The 17301-nt window shown below is 39.4% G+C and overlaps 2 protein-coding genes across 10 annotated transcripts in view; one reads left to right on the top strand and one right to left on the bottom strand.

The window, feature by feature from the left end:
* LOC124631018 (E3 ubiquitin-protein ligase HECW2) overlaps positions 1–14208 on the top strand; it is a 91842-nt gene extending 77634 nt beyond the window's left edge. For all 9 annotated transcript variants that reach the window (XM_047165109.1, XM_047165111.1, XM_047165108.1 and 6 more), the window contains 6 exons: positions 7060–7275; positions 7623–7889; positions 10732–10897; positions 11269–11481; positions 12413–12579; positions 13126–14208. In XM_047165109.1, coding sequence (XP_047021065.1) covers positions 7060–7275; positions 7623–7889; positions 10732–10897; positions 11269–11481; positions 12413–12579; positions 13126–13384 — 1288 coding nt within the window. In that variant the 3' untranslated portion in view covers positions 13385–14208. The remainder of the gene's footprint in view (positions 1–7059; positions 7276–7622; positions 7890–10731; positions 10898–11268; positions 11482–12412; positions 12580–13125) is intronic.
* Positions 14209–14880: 672 nt separating this feature from the next.
* Positions 14881–16851, bottom strand: LOC124631022 (plasminogen activator inhibitor 1 RNA-binding protein-like). Its single transcript, XM_047165119.1, has one exon. The coding sequence runs from the start codon at positions 16658–16660 to the stop codon at positions 15494–15496; it is 1167 nt and encodes a 388-aa protein (XP_047021075.1). The 5' UTR covers positions 16661–16851; the 3' UTR covers positions 14881–15493.
* Positions 16852–17301: the final 450 nt, after the last annotated feature.

Raw genomic sequence — 17301 nt, 5'->3', positions numbered from 1 at the left:
CGCGCGTTACGCAGTTTATTGCTTTTCCATATATATTGAAATTGTCGTTCACACCGAACCGACTATACGCTGTTACGTCGTCTGTTGTAGCTGACTCTCAGTGGCCGATTGTTTTACTACGCGACTATGCACGGCGGACGCGGATTGGCTACGCGGACGCAGTTGCCGAATAGCGCCGCTCCGCCGCGTACGCACCGCCGCGCCTCGGTCGGTACAGCACGTCGATAATTAGTGGCCCTTTTATATAAACTTAAACGTATTAAAGATAGTAACTCATCGAATGTTTTACTGTCATACGAAAATATTTCTTGAACTTATTTGGATAAAGTCTATATTCGAAATATAAAGTATGAAATTGACCAAGAAAACATCTCTTCAAATTTAAGGGATGTACCCACAATCTCTTCTTTTTATTATTTTCGTCTTCCTCTAGAGCTTCGCAAATGGCAACTATCTGAATGCGCATCATTTAATTGAAATATCAGTAAAACGTCTGATTTGAAAAAAATAAATTACGCTAGTTTTGTCGTTTATAAAATACTACGAGCAATTTCAAATACTGAGCCCTTTTATGTGTAGAATAGTCAGCCGCTCAGCGTACGCATCTAGTGTGAACCTACAAGAGCCTATTCTTTTGTTCACACATGTAGCGCATCGTACGCTATAGCCTATTGTCGGCTTGGTGAGTACGCGTTCTGCAGATTGAGTCGACGTTCACACTGGGGCAGACAGTGAGTATACTCACAGTCAGCGGCGGACAATACGTTTGGTGTGAACAATCCCTAAGTTTGCTCTAGTTTCGTAGTTTTTTTTTTCTCATAATTGTTTCTTTTTTCGCGAAAGTTATATGGCCGAAAGTAATATTTGCGAAAGTTCACATGAATACATACGAAGCACAATATTTAGTTGGATTAATCGAAAGTTTCCAGAATTTTGTTCTCTTGTAGCCGGTCCTAATATATCTATCTGTGGTTTTCCTTACTAGAGATAGGAACTTGACATTACTTGTATGGGACTAACGTCAAAATTCTATCTACAGATTATATATTGGGAACGGCCACTAATGTCAGTGTCTCGTTGATAATTAAGCAGTGCTCATACTGATTGGGAGGTCAGAGTTTAACAAAGTCCCATGTCAGCCATTGTTTCCCCTACCCAGCGCCATTGTGTGAACTTCCGCCGGGGCCCATGCTCATTAATTACAAAGAAATTAAGGGTGAACATTATCAAGTGGACACATGTATTTTAAATATTTAACGGACATGTCTCTCTATTAAAGCGATATCAGAGTGAAAATAACTAACAAAGATATTATTAATAAATGCAGTTAGTATGAAAAAAAATCTTTTCTGTACTCGCGCTATTTGTGCAAATGATTAGCGGCTTATCAAAGCAAGTATGTGTTTATAAGTTTAAGTACGCTTGCACTTACTAGATAATAACTATTTCCGACTAGGATTAACACTAAATGTGTCAGCGACACAACATTTTATTTAGAAAAAAAAGACACCCGAATTGAGAACCTCCTCCGTTACAGGAAGTTGGTAAAACAAATGTTTTGTAGGGTAAAATAGTCTCTTTTTTATAAAGTTGGTAAAAAAATTACACAGACACAAAATGTGGGTTACCATACAGAAAAAAAAACAGATTACTAGGTCTGCTTTTCATTGCGTCCACAATAAATTGTTTGTCTATGTTGCCATAGTAGTAGCGGAAATCCTTCGTAATATCCTAATAGGCGTGACGTGGTTCACAACCGTTTACCACATATTTTTCAGCTCCATGATAATTATACTTCAATGCAATGAAAAATGATTTTTTTTCTGTTCTTTTAAGTCCAGTTTTGGTGTTGTCCAGATTTAGCTAAGTGAATGTTTATTTGCCAAATTGAAACTTATTTATTGGTATCATTTTGCTTTGACATTATGGTTTGTCTATGTTTGAATGCGATATTAGCATACATTAATGTCGAGTCAGTGTTCAAATAAAATGCGATAGAATTGTGGAGCTCCTAATCGATTACATTACATGCAAGCCCACTTGCTAAAAAAACTTAAACTTGATCCCTAATGCATTAATACTCTATATGAAGATTTAATTTAACGCAAATTTATTTTTATACTGTAACCTATTATCACATAATGCTTTAATCTCAGCATATTTTTCAATTTATAAAATTTCTTGGAAACTTAATTTGTAGGTGAGATGGGATCGCTATGATTTATGGCAGATAAAAAAAACACCTTACCTGCATATAAGGCGTTAGTTCAAAACTTTAAATGTGCATATTTATATCAAAAACCTAATTCTTAAGCAATGAGCAACAACTAATTTTTGGTCCTTTGGCCCGCAAGAGGACTATTCATAAAATAAAAATTCATGTATTATTTTAACATTTTATACAGCACCTAATTCAAAAAATACATATATTTAATAAATTTAATAATGGTATTTGTGTATAATTTCGTATCGTTATTATATCATCCCAGTAAACCGCAGGCCTAGTAACAGCCCACGTAGTTTCCTCCTGATCAGTCGTATAGGAAAAATCATGGAATTCATGGCAAATAAATAACAAATATCAAATACAAAAACAATGCCAATAAAATGTACCTATTCGGCTTAATTAGCAGTTTATTTGTAGGGGAATATGAGGTCATATACACTGGTCCTTACATCTCTAGGTACCATAATACTGAGTACAAAAGCACTGGTATCTATAACAAATAAAACCGGCCAAGTGCGAGTCGGACTCGCGCACGAAGAGTTCCGTACCATTATTTATAAAACGGAGAAAAAAAACACGTTTGTTGTATGGGAGCCTCCCAAAATATTTATTTTATTCTAGTTTTCAGTATTTGTTGTTACAGCGGCAACAAAAATACATCATCTGTGAAAATTTCAGCTCTCTAACTATCACGGGTCATGAGATACGGCCTGGTGACATACAGACGGACGGACAGAGAAGCGAAAACAATAGGGTCCCGTTTTACCCTTTGGGTACGGAACCCTAATAAATAAATAAACATAATATGGTATGTTGACCAAGGAAGTAATTTAGCACAATTATTAAGCACGTATCAGCTTCTAATTCCACAGAGGTCGCGCCAATGTCGGCCATTTCATAATACCATTTTGCCTTCTACAAATATATAATTCATTTGGGACTTAACATTTAAACAAGACGCCTATTGTTACGTGGCAATTCGATTCGGATCTACGTGTCAATATTAGTTTTTATTCTCGGAAGTAATTTGATATTTTTCGAGTTCCACTGAAATGTTGACGGCTTTAAAAAGTTTGATTTTGAGGACCCTTTAGAACCAGCGTATTTTTTGATAAAAAAAAGTAATACAAACCGATTATTATCATGAGTATTATTATGACAAAGTATTAAAGACAAGTCGTTCTGAGTCGTTTCCACCGTGTGACAATTACGAATTAGTTACGGTTTAGACAGACGCAGTGCCTCCAGCTAATTCTCAATATCCCAGTAACTAGTATTTCTCCAATACGTCTTGCCGCTTCAGGTAAATGACATGAGTATGTAGTGACCAGAGGCCAACGATCAGCTTTCCTTTCCCCCAGCGAGGCATTCTAACGCGCTGCAGAGCCCAAGGCGCTTGCTCATCACCGGTCATTATGTTTAGGACCTTAATTACAAGCTTCCAGCTTAATGGGAAACTGCATCATATTTTTACATCGTCCGATAACATTAAAGTTCCTGGTCAAAAACAAATTATGTATCCACTTACCAAAAAAGTAAAAAAATCTTATAAAAAAATCTTATTGCAGAAATGTAATTTCATAAAACTAAACGCAGCACATGTCGTGCCATGTGCATCGCAAGCTTTCGTCTTTGTAATGTTGAAAGTTGAAACACAAAAGTATGTTATTTTAAAATATCGGGAGGCAGACGCATTGTTTCCAAACGACTTGGAAGTGTTCTTAGCAGTCATCAATGGCAGCTGTTCGGCGATGAGTTAGGGCCGAGGGCCACGGGCGCATGCGGTGAAAGTACGCCTCTAAGTTACACACGTGCACGCAGCACTCCTAAACTTTATACTATTGAAGTTTTAGCTCTTCGTAAAACTCCCTAAGCTGTCCCTCGTAAGTCAAGTTTGACGAAGCTTATCAAGCATCGTCTGGACACGGTCACTGTTAATTAAATAACTACTACAGACACGAGATTGAGATCTCGCAGCGTCATCTCCGATTCAGCCCTGACACAGAATGAAGACGTCAGGCACGGGTAGCGTCCGCGTTATCTGGCGAGCTATCACAGGCGTGTGTTTACAATGAGCTGGTCGAGACGCGAGACACACCTCGCAGGCTCGCACACCTGTCGGCCACGGCGCGGGACGTGACCGGCGCGCGCGCAGCCCGGGGCGCGTGCGCCGCCCCACCTCCGGGGGAATGCCTCCGATACTCATTAACTTTCGGGGATTGGTGGCATTCGATGATATATGTCGACGATGCCGGATGCTTGTGTAATGACTGCCCCATCATGCTATCACGAAAGCACGAACCATACAGCCGTACCTTTTGTTGACTTTTAGAGAACAAAAATGCGATTCGAATTCACTCTCGCATCGCGTGCCGGAAACTATTTTCTCACCGATCTTATAACAAACCGTACAATTTACACGTACACACATCTAACAGATAATATTATGTGTATCGTTGCGGGTAATTTTAGGTCATTCCCATCAAACGGCCGCGGTCGGCCGGGAGACGGCCTTGTGTGGACGCGCGCTACAACTGTTGCACACTTCGACGGACAACTTAAAGGTTCCTCTATTACCTCGGTTATTGTCGCGGAGCCCTTACCAGCAAACAATGCTGCACATGATCAAATATTAAGCACGTGTCTTACATAAAGTGCCTCGCACGTTTCTTTTTAATAGATCAACTACACATTAGCCGAAGGTTCTTCTGTAAAAGGGCTCGATAGGTTATTATGACCGACGCGTACGTGATTTCGGCCGATGTACGTTTCGGCGAACTCATTGTTTCAACATCGAATTACGTCGAAAAGTCTCCAATTTTGTTATGTCTACCCAATTTGTTTGGCGTCCGGCCTAACAATAAAAAATATCGATTACAATTCTAAGCACACAGAGCTATATCTAATGATCTAGGCAGCACCGGGAGGTGTGCGTGCGCGGCGTGTCTGCACGTATAACTCTCGGGGCCCAAATGAAATTATTATACTAATTACCGAATGTCGACCACGAGCGAGGGGCGTTGCGGTTCTAAATCTCCCGCTCTCCTAAATCGATTACGGGTATTACGGACCTAGAGCCGGGCGTTTTGTCTCTGTCTTATGTGGGCCGGCCTTGCTCTCGTCTTTTTGGTCATAATCTATCACGGTTCATTGCTCCTAGTGGCCAGTTTGGCCGACTGCTGCGAGACTACGGACTTAACAGATGTTCTTATCTCGTTTGTTTAATGAAGTTTTTAATAATGGCTGGTGTTGGAAATTGTTTTAGAAGACAGTCGTGTCTCAAGCCTCCCACATTAACGTCAGGTGATGGCGCGCTGTGGATGAGCCGCACAGTTTCACACCGCTCACGTTTATTATTTTACTTTTAATGGTCTACGCTCTGGTAAATAACGAAGGAACACTTTCACATGTGGAGCCTACTTTTAATTGATATTACAAAATTGACCACGATACAGTTTATACTACTCATACATTTGTTATATAGGGAAGCATTATGCACCAGATAATGAAGTGCTTGCAAATGTAAATTTTTGCGTGTAACAAGGTCGAAAATATTGTGAGCAAATGTACTCATCAGATTGTTTTGTTCGGCCTTTGAAAAGATTTTATGCGCGATAGCTTGGCTGTGTGCATTTATCATTTACATGACACAAACAAATGGTTTGTCTACGGGTCTCTTTTATTATGTCTCTATTGCACATAGCGATGACAAACCACTAAAGGAACATATTATAAGCTTTATCTTACCAATAGAACTTCGGAAGAAAGAGCCGATGGGTAAGCCAGGAGACTCTTAGCGTTTTCACATAAGTTGTTTTTTTTTTTAAGTCTGTCAGAAATTGACTTAATTATATATGAAGTTTAATGCTGCAAACATTGTTATGCCCAGTGTAATAGGCTATGCAATTACAAAGCCTTGGACGCGACCTACATTGCGTTTTAGAAATATAACAACTAATCTTTGTACAATTCGCTTCCTTATGTGCTAATGAAGAAAATTATTTAATGTCTATAATAATATACATAGTGGTTTTGCAAATAAAAACTTATATAATTTAGTTTTTGTATTTTTTATTATTGTTTTAATTCTTATCGCGGTTTGCGATCTAAGTATACGTTAGATTGTTGTTAAACGCGATTATAAAACTTTAACTTTTTAAATTGGTATTTTATTAATTTTATTAATCATTAAATTAATTTCGTTTTGCCCACTTTAACACTGAAAATAATTTCGCTGAAGAAATTATTCTCTTAATACAAGTCCGGCTTAAACCTCATTTACCTCAAATTCCATAAAACCTCGAGCTTAAAGCCAAACCTCTTTAATATAGTTTATACATATATAACCTCTTTAATATAGTTAGTTAACCCTTCCCTAAAGGGGGTGACTGTGGCATGCCACATATTGCGGCCAGCCAGGGATTAGCTTCTAGCGACCGCGTACCTACGCAGTTAATATGGTTTACTTGGGTAGGGTAACAAACAATTTTCAATTAATTATTGTTATATTATTATGGAGATAGGTATGGAAATTTAATTCGTAGAAAGAAAGTGAAGATAAAGAATTTTTATTCAATCATTTCAAATCGTCAATAGATCACAGAAATCCACGATTAAGTATTTTTGCAGTCTTATCTTTAGCTTTGGTTTCGGAACCGTAAAGTGCAGCATACAACTTTATACAATATCCATTTTATTTGACACTTATTAAGTGTCTGGGAACCCTGCTTCTATATAAATCCCTTATAAGACTGTCTTATAAAAAAGTACGATCTACCTAATCTTTAAGCTTCAAACCTCAATCCTTAACCCACTTCATCTTTCTTCCGCAGCCTGTTCGAGCAGGAGATTATGAGCTATGTGCCGGCGGGCGGGTGCTCCGTAGCCGCGGGCTCGGCGGGCGCTTCGCCCTCGCCAGCCGCGTCGCCGGCCGCCGCGCGCAGCACGCGAGCGCCTGCTCCCCAACGCAGGGACTTCGAGGCTAAGCTCCGAGCGTTCTACAGGAAGCTTGAGAGCAAAGGCTATGGACAAGGGCCTGGCAAATTAAAGTGAGTTTTCTATAAAAGTTGTTTTTTTGTCGTATTTTTTACCTGACGAGATGGTTTGCTCGTTATTTAAAATCTTATGTTGGTTTGAGCTTCTTTGGCCTCCCCATGTAGCAGTTTGCCACCTCAACAACTAAAAGCTACATGTTTAGCAATAAGTAAGTTCAACAAATTCTACAGAAAAGTCATCTGAACCTGATGTTCTGATTTAACAGAGCTAGAGAGAGTCTTGCTGCCAAATGGTATAAAATCTAGCACTGATTTCGTATAGATTCGACCGAAGAATTACTCATTAAGTAAGATTTAAGTAATATAATATCCTAATCTAACATCACAACCACTAATTCCAGACTCCACATTCGCCGCGAACATCTCCTAGAAGACGCGTTCAGAAGAATCATGTCGTGCGGCAAGAAGGAACTGCAGAAGGGCAAGCTCTGTGTCCTCTGGGACGGAGAAGAAGGCCTGGACTACGGCGGGCCCAGTCGAGAGTTCTTCTTTCTGCTGTCGAGAGAACTCTTCAACCCTTACTATGGACTCTTCGAGTATTCTGCGAACGATACATACACGGTGCACGTTTCACCGATGTCGGCGTTTGTCGATAATCATCATGAATGGTGAGTTGGGACCTTGGTTGTTTTAGTCGTCGTAAAACGTCGTAGAAACGTCACTAAAAGCTGCTCTATCACTGTTAGACGCTTATGTAAATTGCTGAGTTGAAAAAAAATTAAGAAAAGTTTAGAATCTCCTCAGTATTTAGGAGTTAGCTTAGATTGCAATCGGAGTGATCTATTCTAAGAAAAATTTCGCTGTAGTAAGTACCTGAAGGGAGCTTTCGTAAATGCAATAAACAAAAAAACTTTGCAAAGAGTACACATATTTATTTTCAATTAACTAATTAAACGGCTTCTAAATACCCTTAACCATATCAGCAAACAATCTTATAAAAGTATTAAAAATCTAATTATCACTTACAAATACCTAAAGCCGTAACCCATGGCATGTATCAGATTTAATTTTGGCACGAATTAAATTGCAAATGAAGTAGAATGTTAATCTTCTCATATGAACAGCTTAACAATAGCTTCCACGATGTACACCTGGGAACCAGTGAAACAAATGATGAGTGGGAAATAAGATTCTTGATAAGATGGAAAAGGCGAAAATGATTTTTTTTGTGGGTCACACTTTTTCAATGGAGTTTTCATGAACATTTGATGATAAAATGATAATTGTGTTTATTAGTATAAATAAATGAAGGGTGTTTATTTACATCGATGAACTGATAACAGGCCAAAATCAGTTCTCGAAAGGTACCTCAAAATAAAGTCACAAAAATATTAATTTCTTTAAGCCTATTTTAATATTTATACATTATACTGAAACAAGAAATTTCGATACCATACAAGATCTATGTATAAGTTGTCTAAAACAAATATGAATAACTAGCTTCCGCCAGCGGCTACGCCCGCGTGGTGTGTTGATAAAAAGCCTATGTGTTAATCCAGGGTATCACCTATCTACATACCAAATTTCAATCAAATCGGTCCAGCCGTTTTTGCGTGATTGAATAACAAACATACATCCATACATTCTCACAAACTTTCACATTTATAATATAAGTAGGATTTTTAACTAAACTTCTATACCTACTACAATACTTATTTTGCACACCAAGAGATGCAAGTATAAGAGACGACAGTGTACTTATATCATGTATCTATATTGGCATAGTTAATCACACCCGTTGGGCATAACTAGTCATACGCAAGTTGACAGTTAACAGAACAGTAAATTGCATATGATTATTTTAAATGACAATGATTAGCAAATGCACTTCCTGGTGGAAACTTCAAATGATAGTTATTACTATTTATTAAGACAATCAAAACAACTGTAGCATTATTTTATTTACCGTACTAACTTTTCCACGAGGTTCCACCCGCGTACTGAGAGAACAACTTTCCGCATCTGGATAAAGCCTATCCTTTCTTTGACTATAGGCTATCTGTGTTTTTTTATTATAATTGTTGCCAGAAATCATTCAAGAAACCTTTTAGCAAATATTATCAGAAGCTTTTCAAATAAAATAAATAATCAAAGTGGGATGCAATTGTGCAATCATAGAGGTATCTATAGTTTAAATATTAATTTTGACTCTGTGTGATGCAGAATAAAAATAAAACATATTTGTACGAAATATGTTCTTTAGTTGTATTTTTAAATGATAAATTACCCATTGTTGAGAAACATTTTAGTAAAATTAATATAGCTTTTCATTGTTCTTATTATTTACACAGCAATTATAAATGCTGTGTAAAGGTATCTGTTTAATTCTAACATTTATTTTTAAATTGCATTGTATTTTTCAAATTATTACCTACCCAACTCTAACCTTTTTATTCTGACGAAAACTCCATTTACCTACAATACATATGTATTTTTAAATTAGGTAGGCAAAACATTATTTAAACTTCACTCAAATTCTTACCTGAAATATATGAGACCCTAGTTAATTAATGTATTAAACAGATATATTATTTTTTGTATTATACATACTTTTGTTGAGGACAACTCGAGAAATGTACTTATGTCTTAACAATACATCTTCAATATACCATGCATAGCGTGAGTCCTGTGTAACACATTTTGACCCATTTACTGCAAAATAAACAAAATAACATACACATCACATCCTTGCCAACGCAACAGATATTTCCGTTATTATGATTTATTTTTACACCGCCGCGCGCGCCCTCTATGTTTATTTATACTCTACTCGGCGCAAGCGCAGCCGAACGGTCTCGAATTACAATAAACACCATGTATTTGGTTACAAACAAACAGATATACGATTTTTGAAGTTTTTTTGCTACTATTTGATGATATCGTGTTACTTCTAACTGATGTGTAACGATTTCTACGCACCGTTGGTTGGGCTCCAGTTAATATAATACTGTATGGCGCAGTTGGGACATTTCCTGCAAGTAAATAATGTTATTTGGGTCACGTGGTTATTTTGGGCGAACTGAATTGCTTGGGAATCTGAAAGCTTCCTATAGTTGTGTTGTAAAAGTCGTGAAGTAGGCCCTCCATATGGTATTATTCTTTAGTGGAAAATACCACGTGTTGATTAGTTGGTGTCGAAGCGCCAGGTAGCTAGCGAGCTATATAGACAAAAAATAAGAAAAAACTAATTTAATAAAAAAAAAAACGAATTTAGTTAGAAATAATTAAGTACGCACAATAGTCACTATTTTCACACTAATTGTCGTTTTTGCTATTTATTAAGACAATCGGAAAAACTGTAGTATTATTTATTTCTCTACTCTTTTTCAACATTCGTTACTTTTTATAGCAAGAACATTTCTGGTACCTACCTACTTTATAACATATTTAGCCTGCACTCAGAAAACCCTACTCTGCCCTACATATACTAATTCTACCATTTGTCCGTAGGTTCCGTTTCTCCGGTCGCGTGCTGGGGCTAGCGCTAGTGCACGGCTACCTCCTCGAGGCGTGGTTCACGCGAGCTCTGTACCGCGCGCTGCTGCGGTTGCCGCCCGCGCTAGAAGATGTGGATGCCTTGGACGCGCAGTTCGCTGCCTCGTTGCGATGGTTACAGGTAAGATTTGGTATAAAGTAACTAAATTTTAGTCATGCTCTGTTGAAGTCCGGTTAAGTACACGGCCTCCTAGGCTGAACTGCGAAATGACATACCACAAAAAAATCATGCAGTGTTGACAATCACTATAATTCAGCTTTTTTTACTTTACCAACACTTGAGTGCTCTGTTTTTTTCTTAAATCAAATCTGGATTAAAAGAATGATCTTGATTTGACAAGGCAGCCGAACGGGCCTCGTTCGTTCTAGTAACTGATCATTTTAATTACACCTAACATACCTACTTTACTTTTACTTGATCTACAAGACTTGACCTATCTACCTTTCCTTTCATCCGTGGTATGAGATAACAGCATTATATTCTCCCCACAGTCAGCGCGTTGCGTGTCATCGCTGGAGCTGACATTCGCGGTATCAGAGCGGCTCGCGGACGGGCGGGTGCTGGAGCGGGAGCTGCGGCCGGGCGGGCGCGAGCTGGCGGTGACGGAGCGCAACAAGAAGGACTACCTCGAGCGCCTCGTGCGCTGGCGCTGCACGCGCGGCGTCGCCGACCAGACCGAGTGGCTCGTCCGCGGCTTCCATGAGGTAACTACTACATACCTACCACAATTTGTTCTGAGTCGCAATATCAACCTGCTATCATCCTATACTCAACCTGTGGCCCACATGTTGAGTATGGGGTCTTAGGGAAATACACAAAAACCCATGTCCCCACCCACCCGCGGGAAAAAACAAGAACGGGTAGTCCCAGCGAGTCCTGGACAACTAAGTGTCTACAATCCTCAATAAGTCCTGGGCAAGCTAAATACATAGGTAGTAAGCTAAATACGTAGTAAGTGAAACGTAACTAAGCCAGCTTGAAGCTATTTGGCTACGCAATATAAGTAGCTACTTTAAAATTACATCCTTAATCTTGCAGAGCCCGAAGTTAACTGACCGCTACTCAAGTTTCGCCGTTTCATATTTATAAAAAAATAAAATAAACTGTGATTAAATGTTTCTTAAGTAGCTTAAAAAAATATGGAGCAAACCAGGCAGGGCCTTATTGATTCCTCCCGTTATCAGTCTAGACAAAATACTTTCACATTCTAATACCAATAAGCATGTATTAAAGTGGAATATATTAAATTAAACATTGTAATACCTAAATGTGATACAATCAAACTTGTCTGTGACCTTGACCAAACAAGTTTACGAATATTTCCATTTATAGAGGTGCTGAATTAATATAAATAGTCTTCTTTATTCCTTTATAACAATGTTTAGTACAAGTTGACGTCCAAAAACATTTGATAACTACGACTACTCTGAAAATACATACTTCTTGAAAAGTTTAACCTTTTGTTTGAGCTTACAAAACTTCTGAAGCCCTGTATGTTTGTAACCGCGGTAACTCTTTCAACAAACCGGCAGCCCATTATGTATACTTACCTAAATTCAACTAATGTAAACTTTGCAATCCCTAAAATTAAAAAGACGAAGAACTACAGCCGTGTTATGTCATCATTGTCCTCAGGTGGTAGACCCGCGACTGGTGGCCGCGTTCGACGCGCGAGAACTAGAGCTGGTGATAGCCGGCGCTCCAGAGCTGGACGTGGCCGACTGGCGGAACAACACGGAGTACCGCGGCGGCTACCACGACGCTCATCCCGTCATCATCTGGTTCTGGCAGGCCATTGACAGGTACATGAATATTCTTATCACTATTTACACCATTTATGAATTGCCAATGTAAACTGTATCAATTACCTACGCTTGGTATTTGGTTGCTATTTAAAATGATCCTATTTGAAAATAATATGCAAGTCAGATCTTAGATCGCAATATTTTTAAAATTCACATCAGTGCTTTCTTAATTCATGGTCTGTTACCGACAAGTGGATGATAAAATTTAGGTATAATTTAACATTCAATCGAAAATAAAATATCGCCTACCTAAATACTGACTTTGAAAATATCGTTCCAAATACGACCGAACACGTATAAATATGGTGGATATTCATAACACTTCCTCATATTTCATCACGAAAGCGTTTATTGCCGATATGCGGAAGTCTCGTGACAAACATGATGTTCCCGAACTACTTCCCGCAACCAAATCAAAAATAGCCTACCTGTTTTGTTCCTATCAGCTTCCTATTTGTATAAGCTGTACTATGAAAAAACATAAAAATCCGTTCCTCCCAAATTCATCAGTACCTATGTGTATCTAACAAGCATTTGTCGCAGGTTCACGAACGAGCAGCGTCTGCGGCTGGTGCAGTTCGTGACGGGAACATCGTCGATACCGTACGAGGGATTCTCGGCGCTGCGCGGCTCGACGGGCCCGCGGCGCTTCTGCATCGAGCGCTGGGGCCGCGTGGAGTCGCTGCCACGTGCTCACACCTGCTTCAACCGCCTCGACCTGCCGCCCTACCCCACGCCGCACCTACTCCACGAGAAACTACTGCTTGCAGTCGAAGAGACCAACACCTTCGGCATCGAGTGAACTCGTCAGCTGCACGACTGTAGCCGAGTCAATGCCTACCTGCGTCGCGCTCTCCGCTCGGTTTATGAATGTTACATTATTCCGCGCGTCACCCAGAGCGCTTCTGTAATTTTATACGCTTTTCCATGATCCTGGAAACCAACACCGGCCCTATCTTATCTTGGCCATAACGTTACCATTTTTTTTGTGGTATGATTAGTTATCTGGCCCGTTACGATACCCATGATAAAACCATTTTTAACCGCATGGTTTTATTTTGCAATCAAAGATGAAAATTAGAAATATTACATACACAATATGTAGAAGTTTTCTGTATCCTTGAAATTAACACAAATTGTACTTGCAATTAAGTTTATTCGACCAGAGTTGAGTTTACTCTAGTATTGAAAATACTTTGCAGCTGTAAATAATTGTGACTAACTACAAGTATTGTTGTCAATGTATATAATAGTCAATTGATAGTGTAATGGACAAACAAAGATAGGAATATTTTAGCAGTGTATAAATGAACATGTTGTAGATGTGCCTAGGTATTTATTATCATAACTGGCCACGTATCCTACGAGGTTTGTACTTTATTATCGCTTTTATTATAAGTGAACGTATATTGTGGCTGTGAAACGGGACTCAAGTCCTGTGTTTAGTAAATACGCTTTTACGTCACTAATTTAATAATATTATTTGTAACCTTTATCACCCTTGATAAGGACAGTTAATTTTAAATTATAGCAGAACCTCGGATGTATTATTTTAGTTGTGTAACTTTGATTATTCATGGAAACTAAACCATAAAGTTGACGCAACTTACCTGCTAATATAATTTAAACTATTTTCTGTATTTAATGTTTTTGTATTTTATTTACAAGCAACACTAGTCAGCTACAATTATAATTATCAATAATGTTGTTTTAACTATTTGAACACTTGTAGTGTTTGATATAGCCGCTGCATGCGGTCATAGCTATCCTGTTCTGTATCACATATAAATATAACATTTCTACTATAAATATACCTACTTACATATTGAATCATGGATGTGAAAGTAACAGATCAATAAACAATATTATGTTCCTTTGTTAAACATTTATTATGAATTAGAACAGTTGTATAGTAAGTATTGCTGCGGGTGCAGCGCACTGCTGTCACCACAGCAACATGCAGATATAGAACAGAAGTGTGTCTCCTAATGTAAATATATTTATTGTGCTTATCAAGTCTACACTCCTGTGTAATTAATGTTTATTTTTGTAAGTAATAATTCTATTATGTTGAATATTTAACTCATGTGTATTGTTTTGTATCTCTAAATTTTAAGTAAATTGTTTTTGTGTGAAAGTGATAAAATGTGTCAATATACAACATTACTTGATGCCTATTGGTTTCATTTACCCTTTTAGCTAGCCACTTGTGCAACTACAGATTATGATTCTTATCACATTACTAGACTAGAGGCAGGGGGAGGAAGCAAAATGACAGGAAAATAATTAAGAGAAATATCACACATACAAAATGTTTATTTTTCTGAAGTTGTGTAACAACAAAAATCAACCTTGTTATTTTTAAGACCTTATCTTTTAACATATATCAACTATTTACAGTTCCCAAAGTCTGCATTTGTCAACACAAACTCATGATAAAAAATGCAACAAGGGTTACTTTTCATGTTCTACTCTAAATTGTGACAGAGTGAATTCATAGCTTGTCACAGTCAGTAAGTTTTAAAATCCTTATTCCATAATAAAACTCAGTTAAATCATAAGCTGTGATTACAATATGATAAAAGCTACTGTTATTATAGTTCCGTATGCATACTGTAGCTATGTGAATCCAAAATTAAAACTCTTAAAAATTATCCTCCCCCTCTACAACATCCTATGTGATTCGCGAGCACGACTAGTCAACCCCCATATCAATAACTATAAAATTTAACCTGATAAAGTCAAATAGTAAATTGAAAGGTGGTTTCCGAAGAAATCAACTAAATTTTAATGTAATATAATACACGCTCGTGTAAATATTTTGTATATTTACTTCAAAAATAACGGTACATACAATATTTTTAATTTGTATCTCTATCGAAAGGGAGAAGAACGAAGGCTCACTGTGAGTCTAGCCAAGAGAGGGAAAATCCTTGCTGTCATCGACCTTGGGCGGAGCGGCCTGAGCACGCAGCGGCGGGCGCTCCTCCACAACCTCGGGCTCGCGCGGCGGGCCTCGGCCCCGGCCGCGACCGCGTCCGCGCCCGCGCCCGCCGGTTCCGCCGCGCCGGGCCGTGTCGTTGAACGTGAACTCGATGCCGAGCACACGCTTTTGGCGGCCCACGCGCTGCGGGTAGTCGGCCATGTCGAACTCGTCATCGCTGTCATCGTCCTCACCTCTTTCGCCTTCCTTCTTCTTCTCGAGCATGACCAGGTTCTTCCACTGGCTCAAGTCCTCACCCTCACCGGCCTTTCGCAAGTTGTACTGCGGTTGCGTGCGCTGGGCATTTCGGAGCGCCTTATACTCGTCGAGCGTGAGTTCACGCGGTTCCTCTTCGGTGGGAGCGGCGGCGCGCTCAGCCTCGGGCTGCTGTCCGTCGCCGGCGCCGGCACCAGCAGCATCAGCCACTTTCTCCTCAGCTACCTCACCTTCGGATCCGGTCTTGTTGAGCTCGTCAATCTCGTCCTTGAGAGTGCCCCAGTTATGAGGGCCGGCGCCCTCACGCTTGTCAACCGGCTTCACACCGGTCTTGTCCGAGCCGGATCTCCTGTCAAACTCGCGCTTGCCTCTATTGTCGTACGGACGCGGCCCGCGCGGTCCGTCGCGAGGTTCACGCGGTGGCCTCGGCCCACGGCGCTCAGCTCCATCAGGATTGTCGCTGAAGTTGCGGCGCTCGTAATTAGGCCTGCGGTCGCCGAACTCGCGGCGAGGTGGTCGAGGAGCTCCCTCCTTGTTCTCAACGGCACCGTTCTGCGGCCGATCCTCGCGGCGACGCGGAGGTGGACGTTCGGTGTTACGCTCGTTAGGTCTGGCAGGACCTTTGGCCTTCTGTTGCTCACCGCTTCTGTTTTCTTGAGACTTTACATTTTGGGTTTCCTTGATTCCCTTCCTGGTAGCGGGAGCGCCACCTTTAGGTTTGGTCTCAGGTTTGCCCTTGTTCTCCTTTTCGGCTTCTTTGGTCTTCTTTTTGAGCTCCTTCGCTTGCTCTCGCGCTTTTAACGCATCAAGAGGATCGGACTCATCGTCCAAGAAAAGAGCGTATCTGTTAACAACCCCCACACCGTAGGAATTCTCCATTGTGATCCTCTTGATGATTTAATCACACAATAACTGGATGTTGGTGGATTATTTTCACGCACTTTAGTAAGGCGACATTTTGTCTTATTTTATTGATTTCATTTAATATGGCGGACGTAAGCGAACGCACCTAATACGCCATATGACGAAAAGGAATAGAGAAAAGAATGAAAATGGCGGCGAGATTTTCTTTTTAAAATATTGTCTATGGTTTTCTGAGTTCTGTTTTAAGACCAGAGATATTCAAAGCGCTGATATTCTCTTGTGTCCATAGACGTATAAAGGTTAGCACACACTTTTCAAAATCGACGAAGGATGGAACTTTTAAATTCCATATGTGAAACCATTGCACAATCAGTTAAATCGTCGCAATCTAAAAGAATCACAAATATATTTATTTTCTAAAAGTGATAAAGTTTCTCGCTCTTATACAACATGTAACTTAATTAACGCACATCCTGAAATTAGTTTGTTCAGAATCGTTTACTGAATCGATTTATATCATTTTTAATATAGGTAATTTTTTATCCCAAAAATAATTAAATCTACGGAAATTATTGTCACATTAACCCTGTACAGTCAAAACAAATTCAAATAGACCGTAACTCAAAGTAATAAGACTTCGTGTATTGTCGGCTTTT

The sequence above is a fragment of the Helicoverpa zea genome, chromosome 6 (assembly GCF_022581195.2).
Source record: "Helicoverpa zea isolate HzStark_Cry1AcR chromosome 6, ilHelZeax1.1, whole genome shotgun sequence".
NCBI classification, from domain to species: domain Eukaryota; kingdom Metazoa; phylum Arthropoda; class Insecta; order Lepidoptera; family Noctuidae; genus Helicoverpa; species Helicoverpa zea.
This window is presented reverse-complemented; position numbering and strand designations above follow the sequence as displayed.